This window comes from Rhinoderma darwinii, chromosome 1 (assembly GCF_050947455.1).
Source record: "Rhinoderma darwinii isolate aRhiDar2 chromosome 1, aRhiDar2.hap1, whole genome shotgun sequence".
NCBI lineage: Eukaryota > Metazoa > Chordata > Amphibia > Anura > Rhinodermatidae > Rhinoderma > Rhinoderma darwinii.
This window is the reverse complement of record NC_134687.1, coordinates 276,440,185-276,466,151: the sequence shown is the minus strand read 5'-3', so window position 1 is coordinate 276,466,151 and position 25,967 is coordinate 276,440,185. Positions and strand designations below refer to the sequence as shown.

The window sequence follows — 25,967 nt, the reverse complement described above, 5'->3', positions numbered from 1 at the left end:
AATTTTTTCAAATATGACGTTTCACTTTATGTGGTAATAACTTCGGAATGTTTTTACCTATCCAAGCGATTCTGAGATTTTCTCGTGACACATTGGACTTTATGTTATTGTCAAAATTTGCTCGATACATTAAGTATTTAATTGTGAAAAATACCAAAATGTAGCGAAAAATATCAAAAGATATAAAAAAAATAGCAAATTATATGTATCTGCTTGTATGACAGATAGTAATACCAAACAAAATTGTTGCTAATTAACATCACCCATATGTCTACTTTAGATTGGCATTGTTTTTAGAACATCCTTTTATTTTTCTATGACATCACAAGGCTTAGAACTTTAGCAGCAATTTCTCACATTTTCAAGAAAATTTCAAAAGGCTATTTTTACAGGGACCAGTTCAGTTGTGAAGTGGATTTTGTTTATTAGAAACCCTCGATAAGTCACTCCATTTTAAAAACTTCACCCCTCAAAGTATTCAAAACAGCATTTAGAAAGTTTCTTAACCCTTTAGATGTTTCACAGGAATTAAGGCAATGTAGATGTGAAATTTTAAAATTTCTTTTTTTTTGGGCAGAAATTCATTTTTCATCTATTTTTTTTGTAACACAGAAAGTTTTACCAGAGAAACACAACTCAATATCAATATTGCCCAGATTCTGCAGTTTTTAGAAATACCCCACATGTGGCCCTAGTGCACTTTTTTTGCACTTTTCTTTAGTCCCACTAGGGGACTTGAAGGTCCAACTGTTTGTTCTAATACATTGCACTACCTATGTTCACTGACAGCAAGCCGATCAGGCTCCGTCTCCGGGCGGGGCCTAATCGGCTTCCGTAATGGCAGATAGGAAGCCATTGTTAGGCATCCTGGTGCCATAGTAACAGTCGCCAGCCTTGCCATCGCATGGCAGGGCTGCCGATTTCATACAAACCACTTTGATGCAGCGATTGCATTGAATCGCTGCATTGAAGGGGTTAATGGCAGGAATCGGAGCTAGCCCCGGTTCCTGCCGATAGATCGGGGTGTCCGCTGTAACATACAGCGGACACCCACTTCTGATGACGCCGGCTCAGCTTCTGAGCCGGAAGCTGAGCCGGCTCCATCTTGCCGATGGTACCGGAAGCCTCCTGGGCCCCGACGACGAGGCATAGGAGGATTCCCTTACTGGCAGACCGAGAGTTAAGTATTAGCCCTCTGATCGCCTTTTCAGCCACCGGCAACCCAGCGATCACGTTGCTGGGGTGCCGGTGGCTATAAACTCCTCACATGCTGCGATCTCTATTGAACGCAGCATGTGAGGGGTTAATCGGTTGGATCGGAGGCTAGCTCCGGTCCTGGCCGATACCTCAGGGTGCCAGCTGTAACATACAGCTGTCACCCGGCGGTGATGTCGCTGGCTCAGCTCCTGAGCCAGCTCCATCTGTTTCACGTACATTTACGTGGAGTTGCGGGAAAACACCATCTCCCATCACGTAACTGTACGTGAAATGGCGGGAAGGGGTTAATAGCACCATTTTCGGGTACATATAATTTATTGAATAACTTTTATTAACTTTTTTGGGGGGTAATGGAAAGAAACGCATACGTTTCGCCACTCTTTTTTGCATCTTAGATTTTCGCCGTTTACTGTGTGCTATAAATAACACTGGGTCATTATGGTTTCCGTTTATCTCCATTGTGCAGGGTTTCCGTCGTTTTGACGGAATCAATAGCATAGTCGACTACGGTATTCATTCTGTCAAAACTCCGGATCCGTCACCATTGAAATCAAACTCTGGTTTCCGTTTGTGTTAGTCAGGGCTCCGTTCCGATGGAAAATGTCGTCCTAACGCAGATGTGAACGCAGCCTTACACAGCTCTATACACATAAAATATTTTAAAAAGTTCTGAGTATCACAATATGGTGATGCAAAACATTTTTTGTTTCTTTCAAACTTTTACATTTTTGTAAAGGTACTAAAACGTAACAAAAACGATATAAATTTGGTATCACCGTGATCGTACTGACCCGCAAAATAAAGGTAATGTGTCATTTTCACCGTACAGTGAACACCGTAAAAACGAAACCCATAATAAAATGGCGAAACTGCTGTTTTTTTTCCAATTCCACCCCATTAGAATTTTCTTCCAGTTTCCAAGTACATCACACACAATATTAAATAGTGCCATTAGAAAGTACAACTTGTCCCGTAAAAATGAAGCCCTCATATGGCTGTGACAACTTAAAAAAATAAGAGTTATGACTTTTTGAAGGCGGGGAGGAAAAAACAAAAACATAGAAACGAAAATTAAAGGGTTAAATGGTGTCTTACAAAAGCCATAACTTTTCTATTTCTTTGTCAACATAGCCATTTGAGGGCTTGTTTTTTGCGGGACAAGTTGTAGTCTTTCATGGCACCATTTATTGTACCGCATGATGTACTGGGAATCTGATTTTTTTTTATTTGTGGGGTGAAATGGGCAAAAAACAGCGATTACACCATTTTTTGGGGGGTTTTGTTTTTACGGCATCCATCAGGCAGTAAAAATCACATATTCACCTTATTCTACAGGTTGATACGATTATGGCATTACCAAATTTATATGTTTTACCACTTTTAAAAAAATAAAACTATTTGCTAAAAAACATTAAATCTTTTGTGTCGCCATATTCTGAGAGCCATAACTTTTTATTTTTCCGTCAATTTAGAGGTGTGAGGGCTTAAATTTTGCGGGGCGAGCTGTAGTTTTCACCGATACCATTTTGGGGTACATGCAACTTTTTGATCACTTTTTATTCCTGTGTTTTGGAGTGCTAAGGTGACCAAAAAACAGCAATTTGCATGTTTTAGATATAATTTTTTTTTCCGTCTTTCACTGAGCGGGATAAACAACGCTATATTGTGATAGCACAAACTTTTACGGACGCGGCGATACCAGTTACGTTAACTTTTTATTTTTTTTAACATTGCTTTAGGTCTTCAAAGGAGTACAAAGATGGCAGACCTGGGGGCCTTCGTTAGGCCCCCAGGCTTCCATAACAACCAGTCACCGGCCGATCCCGTTGTGGGGGCGCGGTGCCGTGTTCGAGTGGGCACCCCCTGATTCTAACAATTTAAATTACGCGGTCAATCGCGATTGACCGCAGCATTTAAGTTGTTAAACGTGAGGAATCAAAGTGATCTTTGATTCCGCCTGTTGCAGTGAGGTGTCGGCTGCGTGTAACAGCCGTCACCCGCTGTGTATGGCGCGAGCTCAGCCCGTGAGCCCGCTCCATACTTCCCCTTAACGGCTAGTACTAGTACGTGTTAGGTTGTTAAGGGGTTAAGAAGTGTATTATATGATTAGTTATAATAAAAGACACGCCCACATATTTATATATTTATGTATGTGTGTCTTTTATTATAACCGATCACATGAAATATTAATCTTATTTTCTGTTTACTATGCTTCTTCAAAAATTCTGTTAAGTAATCAATATTTTTTATGTATGTTCAGCGCCTTGCCAATTCGAAAGCTCACACTTCCAGATTCATCAGTGCCAATCTTCCATGCAACAAATTTAAGAATCGCCTTGTGAACATCATGCCATATGAAACCACAAGGGTCTGCCTGCAACCAATCAGAGGAGTAGAGGGATCAGATTACATAAATTCCAGTTTCATAGATGGATACAGGTAAGCTAGAACCTATAGTTAATTGTAAGCCAAAACTGGAGAGGTACAATTCTTTCCATTTTTATTTTTCGGTTTCATTTCTGGTTTTGGCTTCCAAATGCTGACCGAAATACTGCCGTGTGAAAGTGGCCTACGTGTGAGCCAATCATGATGTTTTTATATGGAGTTACTAATATAAGGTCTTATTTTTTTAGGCAACAGAAAGCTTACATTGCAACACAAGGACCACTTGCAGAGACGACTGAAGATTTCTGGAGAATGCTATGGGAGAATAACTCCACCATTGTTGTAATGTTAACAAAACTTAGAGAAATGGGCAGAGTAAGTTACTTATTTTTTAATGAATCTCAAGTAGACTCCTAGTGACGCAGTTACTTCTTACCAGTAATTCCTCCTGTGTCATAGGGGTGTTAAAACGTTCACTGGGCTGTTTCTGTATCTCCCATAGAATATAATGAAGAGGGCCTGCATTTGTGTTGCCTCTTCTGCAAACGGAAAACACGGGCTGCCCATTCTCTTGGGTAAAGATCCTAGTTGTCTGCCGCCACCGATCAAACTATATCCTATCGATATGATATAAATATTTGTTGTAGGAAAACCACATTTAATGTTGCGTTATAGCATTACTAATCAAAGTGACACATTTTTGCCGCTAAACCAAGTTAAAATATTTAAAAATGTTAAAATAATACAAATAAAAATATGAGATATTTTAAGGTATAATCTAGACATGTTTTATTTACAACTAGTAAAGTGAACTACATAATGTGTACGGAACATACCCTGGAAGTTTAACATACGATGCATTATCGTATGTTAAACTTTGTTCACACTGGTGTAATGTCATGGGGTTCATTTTTACATTTTATTAGTGATCCCAATGACTTACCATTGGGCACGTCCGGTTTCCAATTTTTTTTTAGAATAGCAGTGCAAACAATTATATTCTGCTGTTCAAGGGCAAAATAAACCCGTGAGGTGATTTTTAACTGAGCCTTATATTATATATGAGATAATATAAGGCTATGTTCACTCCTGCTTCGGAGCCTACATTGCCGTTTCCGTCTGATTTGACAAGAAAGATAGCGCTGCATGCATCACTATTCTTCCCGTCAACTGACGGACCCCATTTTAAGTCAATGGGGTCCAGCGGGCGCCGGTGGTATCCAACGTACAAATGATTTGTCACTGCCTTTTTGTTTTCCATTAAAAACGCAAACCAAGACAAAGATATGAACAAAGCCTAACTAGAATAGAATTATAACATGAAATCATATAAACTTTGTGTTTAACCCTTACTGACCCTTTCATTTTGCTAGGGTCATACAAAATATTGTTTTTAATCTCAAAGGAAATTATTTTTATTATAATTATTAATTTATTATTGTTTTTATAGGAAAAATGTCATCAATATTGGCCTGCTGAGCGTTCTGCTCGATATCAATATTTTGTAGTTGATCCAATGGCTGAATATAACATGCCTCAGTATATCTTGAGGGAATTTAAAGTCACAGATGCGAGGGTAAGTTTACAAGAGCTTCAATGGGGTCAACTTTGTGTTAGTGTTATTTTAGAACTGTTATTTAGAACATTGTCATCTATTATTATGGCATTCACTCACAAAACACGGAGATTGCATCCAATAGAGCTAGGATTTAATGGCAGTGACTAAATAATGTATACATAATGAAATACATTATTCCAAATTGCATGCCTTTTTTGTCAATTTATCAGCATATAATGCTATTGCACTGTTTCCATTTACCACCAGTTTATTTTAGTGATAGTCCAACTTAAACAGATATAAGGCTGTACCTATACGGGCCGGTGTGCCGCACGACAAAACTACAGTGAATTAACGCAATTTTGAAATGCCCTTCTTGTCTGCATGGTAAATAGAAGTGAAACAATGTTTAATCCCTTTAGTGACCAGCCTATTTTGGGCCTTAATGACTGAGCGTTTTTTTTTTTTTTTATTGATCACTTTTTTTTTTTTTATGTAGACATAGCCGTGTGAGGACTTTTTTTTTGCGGGACAGGTTGTATTGATTAGTTACACCATTTTGGGTTACAAATAATTAATTAATTAACTTTTATACAAAATTTTAGAGGGTAATTGACAAAAATAAAAAAACGTAACCATTCTTTTTGGCATCTTAAATTTACGGCGTTTATCGTGTGTTATATAGTTAACATAATACAATTTTTCTGCGGGTCATTATGATTACGGCAATACAAAATTTATGTTTTGGAAGTTTTGCTACTTTTGCACAATAGTTTTTTTCCCGTTTTTTAAAAAAAAAAAAAAAAATGTATATTCGAAGAGCCATAAGTTATTTTTATTTTTATGCCAATGTAGCTGTCTGAGGGCTTTTTTTTGCAGTACGACTTGTAGTTTTTTTTGGTACCATATGACTTTTTTTTTACATTTTAGAAGGCAGCATGAACAGAAATGAGAAATTCTGGCATTGTTTTTGTTTTAACGACGTTCGGGTCGTTACGGAGGTGGCGATACCAATTATGTGTAGCTTTTTTTAAATAATTCATTTTTTTTCATAAAGCATTTTGTAAGTGGACAAAGTGGGCATTTATTTTTACTTTGGATTTTTCATATATTTATTAGTAGCGTTAATAAACTAGTTTCTACTACTGTTTATTAATGCAAATATCTAATTAGTCAATAATTTAGCAGAAAATTGTTAGTTATAGATGGGATAGACGGCATGATCGCCGGGCATTTCATGCACAGCAGTCTCTATAGTAGAGTAGAGAATCATGACAATCGCTTATTTAGAGAGAAATGTCTTCTTAATAAGGAATGTCAGAGGTAAATGACCAAGCAGGTTCAAACTGAAAAGAAGGTAACAGTAACCCAAATTACCAGGCATTACAACAGTGTCATGCAGAAGAGCATCAATTAACCTCTTAATGACCGGGCCTGAAAAGGTCTTAATGACAGCTACATTTTTCAGTTTTTGCCTCTCTGCATTTCAGCAGTCATAATGTTTTTATTTTTTCATTGATGTGGCCGTATGAGGCCTTGTTTTATGCGGGAGAAATTGTATTCTTTTTTTTTTCCACAGTTTGGAGGTAGGAAAAAAAAAAGTTTACGGCGTGAATATAGGAAAAAGCGATTCTCTGCATCGTTTTTTCTTGTTTATTTTTTATCCCATTCACATTTCGCTAAATAACATTAGATTAATTCTTCAGGTTATTACGGTCGTTTAGATACCTGATATCTGTAGGTTTTTTGTTTTTATTTAGGGTAGGAGCTATAAAATATATTTTATGGAAAATCATGAGTTGTTTTTTTTTTGTACTTTATTAAAAAAAAAAAAATTTGTTTTTTTTTAAATCCCATTAAGGGATAACTTTATTTTTTACTTATAATGTATTAGCATAATCCTGTATGCTAATACATCATACTGTGTCACTATGACTAACAGCAGGCAAACTGAACAGACAGCCCTGGGGTCCTTTGTAGGTCCCCAGGGCTGACTGCAGTGGTACTCCCTGCTCTTTGATCACGTCACCGGGTTTCCAGTGACGCGATTAAAGAGGGGAGGTCCCTTTGATCTTGCCGCGGTCACGGACCGCGCCGATCAAAGGGTTAAACAGCTGGGGTCCGAATGTTTTCCGACCCCAGCTGTATTCAGAAGGCTTCTCTAAGATCAGGAGCTGTAAGTTACAGCTCCTGCTTAGAGGATGAGCGCTCACAGGAGGTTAAAGAGGCTCTATCATTAGTTTAGTAATGCCCTATCTCCTAGCTACTCTAATAGGCGCTGTCACACTGATAATTCTAGTGAAAATTGTGTCCCAAAACGTTTACTATTTATTAAGTTATGAGCTTTTTTCTAGATATGTAAATGAGCTTTTATTAGACAAGTGGGAGGTAACAGCAGCGATTCTCCTGAGGTGGCGCTACCTCACACCCTCGGACGCTGTCCTATCAGCATCAAGCTGCTTCACACACAGTATGAGAGACAGTTTAGAGGGAAGGGGAATCAATTCAAACAGCCATATCTCGGGCTGTGGAGCACCTAGAACAGCGGTTCTGGTGGCATATGAAAGAGGATATTCTAATCTTTCATATGACGTAGTTCTAGCTCTGACAAAACCGGAGATATCGCCAGTTGAATACACAGTCGGGAATGAAGCTGTATACTATATGATCACACTGTGTTGCTGGGCAGGGAAGGGGAGAAGCTGTATGCTGATTGGACAGCGTCATACAGAAAACATTACACCGCCCAGACTGAGAAGAAAGAGTTACCTCCCATTTGGCTATTAGAGCCACATTAGCATATTTAGAAAAGTGCTCATAACTTTGCAAATAATAAATGTTTTTGAAAACAAATCACACTGTAGTGATCATCAGCAAAGCACCTATTAGATCAGTTAGGGAATTATTAAACTGGTGACATGCTCTTTAACCCCTTCCCGCTCCTTGACGTACTATTACGTCATGGCAGCTGTATCGTTCGCGCTCCATGCCGTAATAGTACGTCTCGGGAGTAACGGCCGTTTCGGCCGTCCTCCCGACACATACAGGAGCTGTGACGCTGCTGTCTTGTTCAGCAGCTGTCACAGCTCCTACAGCGGGGACCGATCGCTGTGTCCCCGCTGATTAACCCCTTAAAAGCCGCGTTCTATAGAGATCGCGGCTTTTTAGGGGTTAAGCTGCCATCGCCGGCATGCTACGCGATAGCGGCCGGCGATGGTGACTATGGCAACCGGACACCAAACAATGGCGTCCGGCTATGCCATAGACGGAAGCCTAGTGGGTCCTGACAACGTCAGGACCCACTATGCTTGCTGTCAGTGAGTAGCTGACAGTTCTAATACACTGCACTACGCATGTAGTGCAGTGTATTAGAATAGCGATCAGGGCCTCCTGCCCTCAAGTCCCCTAGTGGGACAAAGTAATAAAGTTAAAAAAAAGTTAAAAAAAGATGTGTAAAAATAAGAAAATAAAAGTTTTAAAAGTAATAAAAGTAAAAGTCCCACTTTTTCCCTTATCAGTCCTTTATTATTAATAAAAATATATAAACAAACAAATAAACTATACATAATTGGTATCGCCGCGTCCGTAACGGTCTGAACTACAAAATTATTTTGTTATTTATCCCGCACGGTGAACGCCGTAAAAAAAAATATTAATAAACCGTACCACAATCACAATTGTTTGGTCACTTCACCTCCCAAAAAATGGAATAAAAAGAGATCAAAAAGTCGCATGTACCTAAAAATGGTACTGATGGAAAATACAGTTCGTTACGCAAAAAATAAGTCCTCGCACGGCTTTATTGATTGAAAAATAAAAACGTTCTGGCTCTTAGAATAAGGTAACACAAAAAGTGAATGATTGTTTACAAAACGTATTTTATTGTGCAAACGCCATAAGACATAAAAAAAAACTATAAACATCTGGTATCGCCGTAATCGTATCGCCCCGCAGAATAAAGTGAATATGTCATTTATAGCGCACGGTGAACGCTGTAAAAAAAAAAGTATACAAAAACAATAGTAGAATTGCTGTTTTTTAGTCACCACGCCACCTAAAAATGGAATAAAAACTGATCAAAAAGCCGCATGCACCCCATGAAAACTACAATGGATTCCTCAAGGGGTCTAGTTTCCAAATTGGGGTCACTTTTGGGGGGTTTCCAATGTTTTGGCACCACAAGACCTCTTCAAACCGGACATGGTGCCTAATAAAAAAGAGGGCTCAAAATCCGCTAGGTGCTCCTTTGCTTCGGAGGCCGGTGCTTCAGTCCATTACCGCCCGAGGGCCACATGTGGGATATTTCTCTAAACTGCAGAATCTGGGCAATACGTATTAATTTGTGTTTCTCTGATAAATCCTTTTGTGTTATAAAAAAAATGGTATAAAAAGAGTAAATTTCACCTCTACTTTGCTCTAAATTTCTGTGAAACACCTAAAGGGTTCATAAACTTTCTAAATGCTGTTGTGAATACTTTGAGGGGTCTAGTTTCTAAAATGGGGTGTTTGATAGGGGTTTCTAATATATGGGCCCCTCAAAGCAACTTCAGAAATGAACTGGAACCTAAAAAAATAAATAAATGAGGCAATACTTCGCTTCTTACATTATACTGATAATGAGCTGTGCCCACTCCGAGATGACCCCAGTTTTGACCGTTTGTATAAACGGAGACCCCTATTAGACCGTTCCAGTGCCCGGTTTTCCCAAGCATACACCCCCGAGAGTGTTTTTCTATTGATGAGTCCCTGGTACATTTTAAAGGGAGGGTTCAATTCCGCCAGTACCTGCCAGGTAAGAGGGCAAGGTATGGCGTGAAGATGTATAAGCTGTGCGAGAGGGCATCAGGGTATACCTACAGGTTTAGGATATATGAAGGAAAGGCCACCCCCAAACCAGACTGCATCCTGGACTACAATAGGTACATGGGAGGGATGGACTTGTCAAATCAAGTCCTGAAGCCCTACAGCGCTATGCGGTGTGGTATAAGAAGCTGGCCGTGCACATCATACAGATGGCTTTGTACAATGCGTATGTGCTACGTCGATGTGCAGGCCAGAGGGGAACTTTCCTGGAATTTCAAGATCTAATCTTTAGGGACCAGGAAGGGGGGGCACCCAGTACTTCTGGAAGCGAGGCCACACGCATCGTACCAGGGCAACACTTTCCAGGAGAAGGTCCCCAAACCGGTGGAAAGGGAAAGAGTCAAAAGAGGTGCAGAGTCTGCTATAAGAGGGGGATAAGGAAGAACACAATATACCAATGTGACACGTGTCCCGAAAAACCAGGGCTCTGTATAAAAGATTGTTTTAAAATGTATCATACATCCCTTGATTTTTAATTTACCCTGATGCACTCCGCACAGCTTATCCCCCTCATCTTTCCCTTCTGAGCCCTGCCGTATGCCCAGGCAGCTGATAACAGCCACATGTAGGGTATTGTCGTACCCAGGAGAACCCACATTACAATTTAAGGGGTGTATATCTCCGGTGGCGCATGCTGGGCACACTATATTGGACACTGAAATGGCATATACATATATAAAATTGCAAATCTCACACTGCACCATCTGCTGCGCATTATCTTTTACACAGTACCTGTGGGGTCAAAATGCTCACTACACCTCTAGATGAATGTCTTAAGGGGTGTAGTTTTTAAAATGGGGTCACTTCTCGGGGGTTTCAACTGTACTGGTACCTCAGGGGCTTCTGCACACATGACTTAGCACCAGAAAAGCTCCAGTAGGCCAAATGGTGGTCCTTTCCTTCTGAGCCCTCCCATGGGCCCAAAGGGCAGTTTATCACCACAAATGGGGTATTGCCGCACTAAGGACAAATTGGGCAACAAAATGGGGTATGTTGTTCCTTGTGAAAATAAGAAATTTTGATCAAAAATGACATCTTATTGGAAAAAATATCATTTTTTTCATTTCACAGCCCAATTCAAATAGGTGCTGTGAAAAAACTGTGCGGTCAAAATGATAACAAAAACCATAAATGAATTCCTTGAGGGGTGTAGTTTCCAAAATGGGGTCACTTCTGGTGGGTTTCCATTGCTTTGATACCTCTGGGGCTCTGCAAATGCAACATGGCACCCGAAAACCAATCCTGCAAAATCTGGACTCCAACAAACACATAGCGCTCCTTTCCGTCTGAGCCCTCCCATGGGCCCAAACGGCAGTTTATCACCACAAATGGGGTATTGCCGCACTAAGGACAAATTGGGCAACAAAATGGGGTATGTTGTTCCCTGTGAAAATAAGAAATTTTGATCAAAAATGACATCTTATTGGAAAAAATATCATTTTTTTCATTTCACAGCCCAATTCAAATAGGTGCTGTGAAAAAACTGTGCGGTCAAAATGATAACAAAAACCATAAATGAATTCCTTGAGGGGTGTAGTTTCCAAAATGGGGTCACTTCTGGTGGGTTTCCATTGCTTTGATACCTCTGGGGCTCTGCAAATGCAACATGGCACCCGAAAACCAATCCTGCAAAATCTGGACTCCAACAAACACATAGCGCTCCTTTCCGTCTGAGCCCTCCCATGGGCCCAAACGGCAGTTTATCACCACAAATGGGGTATTGCCGCACTAAGGACAAATTGGGCAACAAAATGGGGTATGTTGTTCCCTGTGAAAATAAGAAATTTTGATCAAAAATGACATCTTATTGGAAAAAATATCATTTTTTTCATTTCACAGCCCAATTCAAATAGGTGCTGTGAAAAAACTGTGCGGTCAAAATGATAACAAAAACCATAAATGAATTCCTTGAGGGGTGTAATTTCCAAAATGGGGTCACTTCTGGTGGGTTTCCATTGTTTTGATACCTCAACGCCTCTTCAAACCTGGCATGCTGCCTAAAATATATTCTAATAAAAAAGAGGCCTCAAAATGCACTAGGTGCTTCTTTGCTTCTAGGGCTTGTGTTTTAGTCCACGAGCGCAGTAGGGCCACATGTGGGACATTTCTAAAAACTGCAGAATCTGGACAATACATATTTAGTAGTGTTTCTCTGGTAAAACCTTCTCTGTTACTAAAAAAAAATTGAATAAAATTGAAATTCAGCAGAAAAAATGAAATTTGCAAATTTCATTTCCAATTTGCTTTAATTCCTGTGAAATGCCTGAAGGGTTAAAAAACTTTCTATATGCTGTTTTGAATACTTTGAGGGGTCTAGTTTTTAAAATGGGGTGTTTTATGGGGGTTTCTAATACATAGGCCCCTCAAATCCACTTCAGAACTGAACTGGCACCTTCAAAAAAAGGCTTTTGAAATTTTCTTAAGAATATGAGAAATTGCTGTTTATGTTCTAAGCCTTGTAACGTCCAAGAAAAATAAAATAATGTTCAAAAAACGATGCCAATCTAAAGTAGACATATGGGAAATGTGAACTAGTAACTATTTTGGGTGGTATAACCGTCTGTTTTTCAAGCAGATGCATTTAAATTCTGAAAAATGCTATTTTTTGTAAATTTTCTCTAAATTTTGCAATTTTTCACAAATAAAGACTGAATATATCGACCAAATTTTACCACGAACATGAAGCCCAAAGTGTCACGAGAAAACAATCTCAGAATCGCTTGGATAGGTTTAAGCATTCCGACGTTATTACCACATAAAGTGAAATATGTCAGATTTGAAAAATGGGCTCTGAGCCTTAAGGCCCAAACTAGGCTGCGTCCTTAAGGGGTTAAAGTACATCAACTTGTGGATGGGCTACAGCAGTAGACAACCACTCCTGGTTCCATTGTTCAGAACAGAAACTGAGGCTACAGTGTGCACAGACTCATCAACACTGGACAGTTCGGATACATTCACATGTGGCAGCTTTGTTGCAGATGTTTCTGTGACTGTCTCATAGATCTGAATAGGGTTTGCGAAAATCCCACGCACATGTTGAAATAACACCATTCAGATGTATGGCACAGATTTTTGGTTGCAAATATCTCTGCAACAACTCTGATGCATGTGATTATACCCTTAAACTTTGATCTGATGAACAATTTAGCACAAATTTATGGACTCTTCTTGCCTAGTGTCAATACTTCAGGCGGGTTGTAATGTAGGGTGTGTGTTGCCAACAAATCTGAAGCAATTGAATGATGCAGTCTTGTCAACATTGACTAGAATCTTTAAAGGGATTTTTTCAAGATATTGAGGATATATTGCTAGGATTAGGTCCATAGAACAAATTGGCAGCGGCGCTAGGAAAGTGCTTTGCCTGTTTAAATCCTGTTGGTTCTACGCAGATTTTTTTCAGAGGCTGCCGAGTTGCTACACTCTAGCAATCGGCGGGGGTTACAGTTGGACCTCCACAGATTAGTCATTGATAACATATCCTAGCGATATGCCATCAATTTCTAAAGTGGGATAAACCCTTTTAAGCAATTAAAGGGGTTATCAGGGTTCTGAAAATTTGTTGCTAAAATGAAAATGAGATAAATTGAACCAGTACTCAGTTATCCTTTCCCCCCAGCGATCCAGCGCTGGAAGCTCCAGCATCACCTGGTAATTGCTTACATGCATGTAGCATGTGACTAATCATATTTGTGGCATAATGCCAAATATACTACACTTGACATCTGAGCCTTCTGATTGGCTGCAGCAGTCACACGCTGCATGCATGTAAACAATCACTGGGAGTGCCGCCGGAGCATCGGTGCTTAAAGAGGCTCTGTCACCACATTATAGCGCCGATCTCATTATGTAAGAGATAGGGCACTTATAATGTAGGTAACAGCAGTGTTTTTTATTTAGACAAATGATCCATTTTCACCAAGTTATGAGCGATTTTAACTTTATGCTATTGACTTTCTTAACCCCTTCCCGACATTTGACGTACATGTACGTCATGGAAAGTACTGACTTCCCGCATCTTGCCGTACATGTACGTCAAACGTTTGGCACCGGCTCAGAAGCTGAGCCGGTCCCATCATCACCGGATCTCAGCTGTATCTTACAGCTGACATCCGACTGTAACGGCGGGGACCGAAATTAGCTTCGATCCCCGCCATTAACCCCTTAAGTGCAGCGCTCAAACGCGATCGCTGCACTTAAGGTGTTTGCAGCTCATCGGAACCCCAGTAATGAAATTGCCGGGGTTCCGGTGGCTGCAATGGCAACCGGAGGCCTAATACTGGCCTCCCGGTCTGCCTAGCACCGAAGCCGGTCAAGATCCGCCCGGCGGCGGAGCCTGATCGGCTTCCGTAGCTGCCGGCAAGATGGCGCCGGGTCAGGAGCTGATCCGGCGTCATCAGCGGTGGAAGTCAGCTGTACTGTACAGCTGACATCCACCTGTAACGGCAGGAACCGGAGCTAGCTCCGATCCCTGCCATTAACCCCTTCGATGCAGCAATCGAAAGCGATTGCTGCATCGTAGCGGTTACAAGCAGATCGCCAGCCCTGACAGGCAATCGGGACTGGCGACTGCTGTTATGGCAACAGGAGACACAATGGTCTCCTGCTCTGCCATTACGGAAGCCGATTTAGGCCCCGCCGGGAGGCGAAGCCTAAACGGCTTGCTGTCAGTGAATGACTGACAGATCTAATACATTGCACTACATAGGTAGTGCAATGTATTAGAAAAAAAAAAATCTGACCGTTGGACCTTCAAGTCCCCTAGTGGGACTTGAGAAAAAGTGTAAAAAAAGTATAAAAAAGTGTAAAAAAAAGTGCAAAAAATAAAAGTTTGAAAACAATAAAAGTTTCAAGTAATCAAATAACACACAATCCCCCTTTTACTCTTATCAAGTCCTTTATTATTGAAAAATAATAATAAACCATATGTATTTGGTATCGCCACGACCGTAACGACCGGAGGTATCAAAATATTATATTATTTATTGCACGCGGTGAACAGCGTAAAAAAAACCCGTAAAAAACTTTACCAGAGTTTCTGTTTTTTAGTCACTTTGCCCTACAAATATTACAATAAAAAGTGATCAAAAAGTCGCACGTATCCAAAAATGGTACCTATAAAAACTATAGCTCGTCCCGCAAAAAACAAGCCCTCATACAACTCCGTCGACAAAAAAATTAAAACGTTATGGTTCTCACAACTTGGCGACAGAAAAAATACATTCTTTTTACAAAAGTAATTTTATTGTGCAAAAAGTTGTAAAACATAAAAAAGTTCTATAAATGAGGTATCGCCGGAATCGTACTGACCCGCAGAATAAAGGTAACATGTAGTTTATAATGCGTGGTGAACTCTGTATAAAAAAAAACCAAAAAAAGCTGTGCCAGAATTGCGTTTTTTGGTTTACCTGGCATCCCAAAAAATAGGATAAAAGGTGATCAAAAAGTCACATGTACCCCAAAATGGTACCAATAATAACTACAGCTCGTCCCGCAACAAACCAGCCCTCATACCGCTACGTCTATGAAAAATAAAATTAGTTATGGCTCCAATAAGTCAGGAAATAAAAAAATATGCAGTTGTGCCCGAGGAGAACATTTCTTCTGTTTCAAGAGGCGATTTATCAAGGACCTAAAATTAGGGAACCAGGAAGGGAGGGCCCAATCATATCCGATGGAAGCGACGGTGCCCGTATTATACCAGGATAATACTTTCCCAGCAAAATTCCCCAAACTACAAAGGCGCGGAGTGTGGACCAAAAGGGGGATAAGAAATGACACCATTTATCAGTGCGACACCGGCCTGTGCAGAAAGGATTGCTTCACAGCGTAACACACATCTATGGATTATTTTTATTTTTTTATACCACCTGACTATGCCCCTTATATACTCCGCCCCGCTTACATGTACCCCCACATTATAAAACACCAGCAATACTCAAACAAATATAGTACCAAGCAAAATCCGCTCTCCAAAAGCCAAATGGTGCTCCCTCGGCCCTGAACCCTACAGCGTGCCCAAACAGCAGTTTCCTTCAACATATATGGCACCGTCATACCCGTGAGAACCCTTTTAACAATTTTTGTGGTGTGTGTCTCCAGCGTCATAAGCTGGGCATGACATATTTGCCACTGAATGGCATATCTAGGGAAAAATATAAATTTTTAATTTGCACCATCCGCAGCGCATTCATTTATGGAAAAGACCTGTGGGGTGAAAATGCTCACTACACCCCTTAATAAATGCCTTGAGGGGTGCAGTTCCATAATGGGGTCACTTATCAGGGGTTTCTTTTTATTATTTCACATCTGAGCCTCTGCAGTTGTGAACCAATACTTTGTAAATCGCCAAATTAGGCCTCCACTCCGCATGGTACTCTTCACTTCTGAGCCCTGTCATATGTCCAGACAAAAGATTAGGGCCACATGTAGGGTGTTTCTAAAACCGGGAAACACCGCATAATAATTAGAGAGCTGTCTTGTTATGGTGGCACAAGCCGGGCACCACATATTGGCATATCTATGGAAAAAAATCCCATTTTCACTCTGCAACATTGAGCGCACACTAATTTCTACAAAACACCTGCAGGGTTAAAATGCTTACTACACCCCTTGGTAAATGCATTGAGGGGTGTAGTTTACAAAATGGGGTCACTTCTGGGGGGTTTCCACTGTTTTGGGCCCACAGGTGCCCAGAAACCAATCCAGCAACATCTGCACTCCAAATGGCGGTCCTTCCCTTCTGAGCCCTGCCGTTTGCCCAAACAGCAGTTTATGACCACATATGGGGTATTGCCGTACTCGGGAGAAATAGCTTTACAAATGTTGGGTTCTTTTTTTCCTTTATTTGTTGAGAAAATGAAAAAATTTGCGCTAAAGCTACGTCTTATTGAAGAAAAAGGACTGTTTTTATTTTCACTGCCTAATTCTAATAAATTCTATGAAACATCTGTGGGGTCAAAATGCTCACTACACCCCTAGATGCATTCTTCAAGAGGTGTAGTTTCCTAAATGGAGTCCCTTTTTGGGCGTTTTCATTGTTTTGTCCCCTCAGGGGCTTTGCAAATGTGACCTGGCCTCCGCAAATCATTCCTGCTAAATGTGATCTCAAAAAGTCAAATAGTGCTCTTTCCCTTCTAAGCCCTGCCGTGTGTCCAAACAGCCGTTTATTACCACATGTGGGGTATTGTTTTACTCGGGAGAAATTGCTTTACAAATTTTGTGGTGCTTTTTCTCCTTTAGTCCTTCTGGAAATGAGAAAAAATTAGCTAAACCTACATTTTCTTTGAAAAAATGTAGATTATTATTTTCAGGGCCTACTTCCAATAATTTCTGCAAAAAAACTGTGGTGTCAAATCGCTCACTATACCCCTAGATAATTTCCTCAATGGGTGTTGTTTCCAAAATGGGGTCACTTGTGGGGGTTTCCACTGTTTTGTCCCCTCAGGGGCTTTGTAAATGTAACATGGCCTCCGCAAACCATTCCTGCTAAATTTGAGTTCCAAAAGCCAAATGGCGCTCTTTCCCTTCTCAGCCTCGCCGTGTGTCCAAACAGCCGTTTATTACCACATGTGGGGTATTGTTTTACTCGGGAGAAATTTCTTTACAAATTTTATGGTGATTTTTCTCCTTTAGTCCTTGTGGAAATGAAAAAAAATTAGCTAAACCTACATTTTATTTGAAAAAATGTAGATTTTCATTTTCACAGCCTACTTGCAAAAATTTCTGCAAAAAACCTGTGGGGTCAAAATGCTCACTATACCCCTAGATAATTTCCTCAAGGGGTATAGTTTCCAAAATGGGGTCACTTGTTTGGGGTTTTCACTGTTTTGTCCCCTCAGGGGCTTTGTAAATGTGACATGGCCTCCGCAAACCATTCCTGCTAAATGTGAACTCCAAAAGCCAAATGGCGCTCTTTCCCTTCTCAGCCACGCCGTGTCTCCAAACAACCGTTTATTACCACATGTGAGGTATTGTTTTACTCGGGAGAAATTGCTTTACAAATTTTGCGGTGCTTTTTCTCCTTTAGTCCTTGTGGAAATGAGAAAAAAAATCGCTAAACCTACATTTTCTTTGAAGAAATGTTGATTTTAATTTTCACGGCCTACTTCCAATAATTTCTGTAAAAAACCTGTGCGGTGAAAATGCTCACTACACCCCTAGATAATTTCCTTGAGGTGTCTAGTTTCCCAGATGGGGTCACTTTTGGGGGATTTTGACTGTTTTGGCACCGCAAGAGCCCTTCAAACCTGACATGGTGCCTAAAATATATTCTAACAAAAATAAGGCCCCAAAATCCACTAGGTGCTCCTTTGCTTCTGAGGCCGGTGTTTCAGTCCAGTAGCACGCTACGGCCACATGTGGGATATTTCCTAAAACTGCAAAAACTGGGCAACAAATATTGAGTTGCATTTCTCTGGTAAAACCTTCTGTGTTATAAAAAAAATTGTATTAAAAATGTATTTCTGCAGAAAAATATGAAATTTGTAAATTTCACCTCTACTTTGCTTTAATTCCTGTGAAATGTTTAAAGGGTTAAGACATTTTCTAAATGCTGTTTTGAATACTTTGAGGGGTGAAGTTTTTAAAATGGGGTGACTTTTTTGGGGTTTCTAATATATAAGGCCCTCAAAACCACTTCACAACTGAACTGGCCCCTGTAAAAATAGCCTTTTGAAATTTTCTTGAAAATGTGAGAAATTGCTGCTAAAGTTCTAAGCCTTGTGAGGTCATAGAAAAATAAAAGGATGTTCAAAAAACGATGCCAATCTAAAGTAGACATATGGGGGATGTTAATTAGCAACAATTTTGTGTATTATAACTGCCTGTCTTACAAGCAGATACATTTAAATTGAGAAAAATGCTAATTTTTGCAATTTTTCGCTAAATTTTGGTGTTTTTCACAATTAAATACTGAACATATCGAGCAAATTTTGCCAGTAACATAAAGTCCAATGTGTCACGAGAAAACAATCTCAGAATCGCTTGGATAGGTGAAAGCATTCCGGAGTTATTACCACATAAAGTGACACATGTCAGATTTGAAAAATGAGGCTCTGTCAGGAAGGTCAAAAGTGGCTAAAGAGGGAAGGGGTTAATGCCCTTACTGGGCGTGTTTTTACTTTTGACCAAGTGGGCGTTGTGGAGAGAAGTGTATGATGCTCACCAATCAGCATCATACAGTTCTCTCCATTCATGTACTCTGCACATAGTGATCCTGCGTTGTTCACTATGTGCTGCCACATACACCCACACAAACGTTACCGAAGTGTCGGGATTGTGAATAGAGATCGCGTCCTGGCTGGAAGCGATGTCCATTCACTGTCAAGACACTTCATTAACGTTAATGTGGGTGTATGTGACAGTACATAGTGAACAACGCAGGATCACTATGTGCTGATTACATGAATGGAGAGAAGTGTATGACGCTGATTGGTCACTGATTGGTCAGCGTCATACACTCCTCTGTACAACGCCCACTTGGTCAAAAATAAAAACACGCCCAGTTGGGCATTAAGAAAATCATTAGCCTAAATCTAAAATAGGTCATAACTTGGTGAAAATAGATTGCTTTTCTAAATAAAAAACACTGCTGTTACCTACATTATAGCGCCGATATGTAAGCGATAGAGCACTTATAATGTGGTGACAGAGCCTCTATAACTCCTTCACCCCTTCCCATTGTAAACAACTTTCAGATTTAAATTTTAGTTGTTTCCTCCCCACCTTCCAAAAGCCACATTTTTTTTAATTTTCCGTCGATATAGTCCTATGAAGGTTTATGCACTCCATGAGCCCTTTCCATACTTCCCACTACCCGGCTATGACGTATGGATACGTCAAATGTCGGGAAGGGGTTAATGACTGGGCCTGAAAACGCCCTAATAACCAGCTAAATTTTTCAGTTTTTACCTCTCTGCCTTTCAGCAGCCATAACTTTTTTATTTTTTCATTGACGTGGCCTTATGAGGCCTTGTTTTATGCAGAAGAAATTGTAATATTTTTTTTTGCAGTTTGGGTGGTAGAAAAAATTTATTTTTATGGGGTGAATATAGGAAAAAGTGATTCTCCGAATTGTTTTTCTGGTTTATTTTTGATCCCGTTCACGTTTCACACTAAATAACCTGAAGAATTAATCTAACAGTTTATTACGGCCATTTAAATACTGAATATGTGTAGGACCTAAATAACCCCCTTTAAGAATTGAGGCTGTTCTGAGGTAAAAGGGGTGTCTCCCTGCCAAGTACTATAAAGGTTTACCTAATAAAGTTTCCAGAGAGTGTGTATTAGTACTTTTTCCATTGAAGTTGGCATCTCAGCACTATTTTGTGTTTTTTTTGTACTTCTATTATCACTTCTGATTACTAATGGAAAAATTGAAAGAATAATATGAAGATAAATCTTTCTTAGCCATAGGTCTTATTAGGCTAAATCAATGGATTCAGATTGCAGTTCCCCTCAGTTTTCCCTAAAATAATTTCAAAGATAATCGACATTTGGTTTATCTGAAAATGTACAGTCCCTTTCATATTCAGCAATGTGAAATATCCCATAATAAAGGGTTGCTTTGTTTTGTTTTTTTCTGTATATAGGATGGCCAGTCTCGCACAGTACGGCAGTTTCAGTTCACTGATTGGCCAGAACAAGGTGTGCCAAAATCAGGTGAAGGTTTTATTGATTTTATAGGCCAAGTACACAAAACAAAGGAGCAATTTGGGCAGGATGGTCCTATATCTGTTCACTGCAGGTAGGAATAAAGTGAAATTGTATGAAACTTGATCCAATATGTTTCAGTTACTAATCTGTTTGGAGCAAATTAATTATTGTGTTTAATACAGTCCTTACGAGCGGCTAAAGTCACAAAAACAAACCCCTTACCTATGACACAAATATGCTGCACTTTAAGTCAAGTTAGGTGATGGTAGTGAAATTGAAATAGGGAGATTGAACTTGCCTTCAATAACCTTTTATGGAACTTCCAGATGACAGGCAGTCAAGTAGATAACTTTTCATTGGGTTCACAGCCATTGGTCCGTCGCTGTCGATAAGTGCTGAGGGATTGTTGTCACTGCTCTTGGAAGCAGAAATCTCTCCACCACTAGACCACCAGGGATAAGATTAGAATTTTTATCACACTGCAATGCTGAATATGGCTGATTTTACTGGGGAGCAGGCATTGAATTAATTGCTGACCTCCAGGAATAGGATCACGGGTGGATATGGAAGCCGGACCACTGGGATCAGCTGATCACTGGGCGGCTTCTAATTGCTACACGTTTGCTACTATTTAAAGAAGAGCTCCAGTTGTAACACAACTTTCCATGTCCACATTCCCCCCCTGACTGTATACCACGTTATAGACTTTCATGTATACTGTACTTACTTTTTTAACTGCTGCCTTGTCTGTGCTTTAAAAAAAAGCCTCCATCTTGATTTAGATTTCCCCAGCAGTCTCTTCTTCTCTGCTTTGCTATCAATCCCATGCTTCAGCACAGCATCACATGACCAGCTAAAGACCATACCATTTCTACAGGCTGGGGGACACGGATTGTCATTCCCTCTATATTCTCCTAAATAAACTGAGAAACCATAAGTATACAGCCAGGGAGGCTGCACTATATTAGTCTACATTATACCTGTGTGACAGGAACCCGTCTAAGTATCAGTGGTAGCTGATGATAGAAGTTCCCCCCCCCCCCTCCCGTGCAAAACTAGTGTGGTACAGGAACTGCTGAAGCCTATGATGGGTGACACACAGATCTCCATAGACTCATGTAGGGAAAGTGTGTCACAGAGCCTGATTCACACTGCTGCTAAGCAACCATCCCAGTCTGATATATAGAGATAGAAGCAGCAAGAAAAATAACAGGTGAGAGACTGACACATGGAATACCATAATGGTACACATGGGAAAGTTTAGTTTTGGCCAGTGTGTCTCTTTAACATAAGCGAAAAGTGGTTTCCTCTAAACTCTAATATCTTGATGAGCCATGCTTAAAGAAGCTCTGTCACCACATTATAAGTGCCCTATCTTGTACTTGATGTGATCGGCGCTGTAATGTAGATTACATTAGTGTTTTTTATTTCGAAAAACGATCATTTTTGATGGAGTTATGACCTATATTAGCTTTATGCTAATTACTTATTTTACTTTACTTTATTATTACTTATGCGTCATACACTTCTCCCCATTCATTTACACAGCACATAGTGATCTTGCTAGATCATGATGTGCAGCCACATACACACACATTAACGTTACTGAAGTGTCCTGAGAGTTAATAGACCACTTCCAGCCAGAACGTGATGTCTATTCAGAATCCTGACACTTCGGTAACGTTTGTGTGAGATTTACAGCAAGGCATGCTTGAAAAAAGTCCTAATGTTGGACTGAAACGTTGCACTGCTATATGTTGGCTTGAATTACATACCGTTTTTTCATTCATCCTGTTGGAGTGTTGCAAGATTTATTTATTATATATACAGTGAAGGAAATAAGTATTTGATCCCTTGCTGATTTTGTAAGTTTGCCCACTGTCAAAGACATGAACAATCTAGAATTTTTAGGCTAGGTTAATTTTACCAGTGAGAGATAGATTATATAAAAAAAAAAAAAAAGAAAATCACATTGTCAAAATTATATATATGTATTTGCATTGTGCACAGAGAAATAAGTATTTGATCCCTTTGGCAAACAAGACTTAATACTTGGTGGCAAAACCCTTGTTGGCAAGCACAGCAGTCAGATGTTTTTTGTAGTTGAAGATGAGGTTTGCACACATGTTAGATGGTATTTTGGCCCACTCCTCTTTGCAGATCATCTGTAAATCATTAAGATTTCGAGGCGGTCGCTTGGCAACTCGGATCTTCAGCTCCCTCCATAAGTTTTCGATGGGATTAAGGTCTGGAGACTGGCTAGGCCACTCCATGACCTTAATGTGCTTCTTTTTGAGCCACTCCTTTGTTGCCTTGGCTGTATGTTTCGGGTCATTGTCGTGCTGGAAGACCCAGCCACGAGCCATTTTTAATGTCCTGGTGGAGGGAAGGAGGTTGTCACTCAGGATTTGACGGTACATGGCTCCATCCATTCTCCCATTGATGCGGTGAAGTAGTCCTGTGCCCTTAGCAGAGAAACACCCCCAAAACATAATGTTTCCACCTCCATGCTTGACAGTGGGGACGGTGTTCTTTGGGTCATAGGCAGCATTTCTCTTCCTCCAAACACGGCGAGTTGAGTTAATGCCAAAGAGCTAAATTTTAGTCTCATCTGACCACAGCACCTTCTCCCAATCACTCTCAGAATCATCCAGATGTTCATTTGCAAACTTCAGGCGGGCCTGTACATGTGCCTTCTTGAGCAGGGGGACCTTGCGGGCACTGCAGGATTTTAATCCATTACGGCGTAATGTGTTACCAATGGTTTTCTTGGTGACTGTGGTCCCAGCTGCCTTGAGATCATTAACAAGTTCCCCCCGTGTAGTTTTCGGCTGAGCTCTCACCTTCCTCAGGATCAAGGAACCCGCACGAGGTGAGATTTTGCATGGAGCCCCAGATCGATGTCGATTGACAGTCATTGTATGTCAGTGATTGTATGTCTTCCATTTTCTTACTATTGCACCAACAGTTGTCTCCTTCTCACCCAGCGTCTTACTTATGGTTTTGTAGCCCATTCCAGCCTTGTGCAGGTCTATGATCTTGTCCCTGACATCCTTAGAAAGCTCTTTGGTCTTGCCCATGTTGTAGAGGTTAGAGTCAGACTGATTAATTGAGTCTGTGGACAGGAGTCTTTTATACAGGTGACCATGTAAGACAGCTGTCTTTAATGCAGGCACCAAGTTGATTTGGAGCGTGTAACTGGTCTGGAGGAGGCTGAACTCTTAATGGTTGCTAGGGGATCAAATACTTATTTCTCTGTGCACAATGCAAATAAATATATATAATTTTGACAATGTGATTTTCATATTTTTTTTTTTACATAATCTATCTCTCACTGGTAAAATTAACCTAGCCTAAAAATTCTACACTGTTCATGTCTTTGACAGTGAGCAAACTTACAAAATCAGCAAGGGATCTAATACTTATTTCCTTCACTGTGTGTGTGTGTGTGTGTATATATATATATATATATATATATATATATATATATATATAGAAGATCCAAACATAGGAGCAGCACTGTGTCAATAGCCAGAAACGGTTGGTGCTAGCTTCAAAATATCAAGGAGTGACGAGCTCCTCATGCATATATCCAAGAAAAAGAGACTGGAAGCAGCACTCAGCAAAAAAATGTGAATTTATTCACCCAACACAGCAACGTTTCACTTCCTCCATGGAAGCATTTTCAAGCATTTTCAAATGCTTCCATGGAGGAAGTGAAACGTTGCTGTGGTGGGTGAATAAATTCACATTTTTTTGCTGAGTGCTGCTTCCAGTCTCTTTTTCTTGGATATATATATATATATATATATATATATATGTTGCGAACAAGATCATTAAAGTACAGCCCAAAGAGTATAAGGGTATGTTCACACGCAGTGACCAAAAACGTATGAGAATACGGAGCTGTTTTCAGGCGAAAACAGCTCCTGATTTTCAGACATTTTTGTAGCAACTTACGTTTTTCACGACGTATTTTACGGACGTTATTGGAGCGGTTTTTCAATGGAGTCAATCAAATGCGGCTCCAAAAACGTCCGAAGAAGAGACATGCACTTCTTTTTCATGGTTGTCTTTTTACGCGCCGTCTTTTGACAGCGACGCATAAAAATACACCACGTGGGAACAGAACATTGTGAAACCCATTGCAAGCAATGGGCAGATGTTTATAGGTGTAATGGAGCCGTCTTATCAGGCATAATTCGAAGCGTAAAACGCCCGAATTACGTCTGAAAACAGTGCGTGTGAACATACCCTGAATGGACATGTTAGTAGTTTTGTTTGTTTGTCTGTCCACCTCCTCACAATCCAATCTGCGTTTGCTGCGTTTATATATTTTTTCCAGAAACAGCGCAACTTTTGTCCGTGAGCTATTATATCTCAATCCTTAATGAAATATTTGTGGCCAAACTTAGACTGTTAGGGTATGTGCACACGATCACGTCAATTACGGCTGAAATTACAGAGCTATTTTCAGGAGAAAACAGCTCCTGCATTTCAGACGTAATTGCTCGTACTCGCGTTTTGCGAGGCGTCAATTACGGACGTAATTTGGTGCTGTTCTTCATTGGATTCAATGAAAAACTGCTCCAATTACATCCCAAGAAGTGTACTTCACTTCTTTGACGAGGCAGTCATTTTACGCGCCGTCTTTTGACAGCGACGTGTAAAATTACGGGTCGTCGGCACAGTACATAGGCAAACCCATTGAAATGAATGGGCAGATATTTGCCGACGTATCGGAGCCGTGTTTTCAGGCGTAATTCGAGGCGTAAAACGCCTTGTTTACGCCTGAAAATAGGTTGTGTGAACCCAGCCTTAGCAAACAACAGTCTGCTGTTTCACGCTAGCTATAGACTGACATAAAACGTCCTTTAGCTTGTTTTCTAACTGCAGATTGATACGCTGCAAGTGAGAGTATATTAGGGATTGCAAGTAGTGCAATACTTGTGTATGTAGGTTCACAGTCAGCTAGAATTTTTTCAAGCCACTTAAAGTAGTTCTCTGGGCATTCTATGTCAATCTGAGATTAGTGGCCTTTTCCCAGTTTACAGGCACAGCACCGAACACATCCATAATGGCTGTGCCTTGCATTGCAGTTCCGATCTCGTGAAAGTGAAGGATGTGTACAACGCTGTGCCTCGTAAGCACTGAAGACGCCGCGGCCAGGAGTCTGACCCCCTCCGATCTGATATGGATAGCCTATCATAAGGATAGGCCATCAATATAAATATACCCAATTGTATTTTTCACTTCATGTTTCTAAGTGTTATTTTCATTATCTTTTTTC

General features: G+C 40.3%; 1 protein-coding gene across 1 annotated transcript in view; it reads left to right on the top strand.

Annotated features, from left to right (window-relative positions):
* Positions 1 to 25,967, top strand: part of PTPRS (protein tyrosine phosphatase receptor type S) — a 523,802-nt gene that overhangs the window by 493,239 nt on the left and 4,596 nt on the right. Inside the window, exons 31-34 of the mRNA XM_075864303.1 lie at positions 3,479 to 3,657; positions 3,852 to 3,978; positions 5,054 to 5,179; positions 20,614 to 20,768. Coding sequence (XP_075720418.1) covers positions 3,479 to 3,657; positions 3,852 to 3,978; positions 5,054 to 5,179; positions 20,614 to 20,768 — 587 coding nt within the window. The remainder of the gene's footprint in view (positions 1 to 3,478; positions 3,658 to 3,851; positions 3,979 to 5,053; positions 5,180 to 20,613; positions 20,769 to 25,967) is intronic.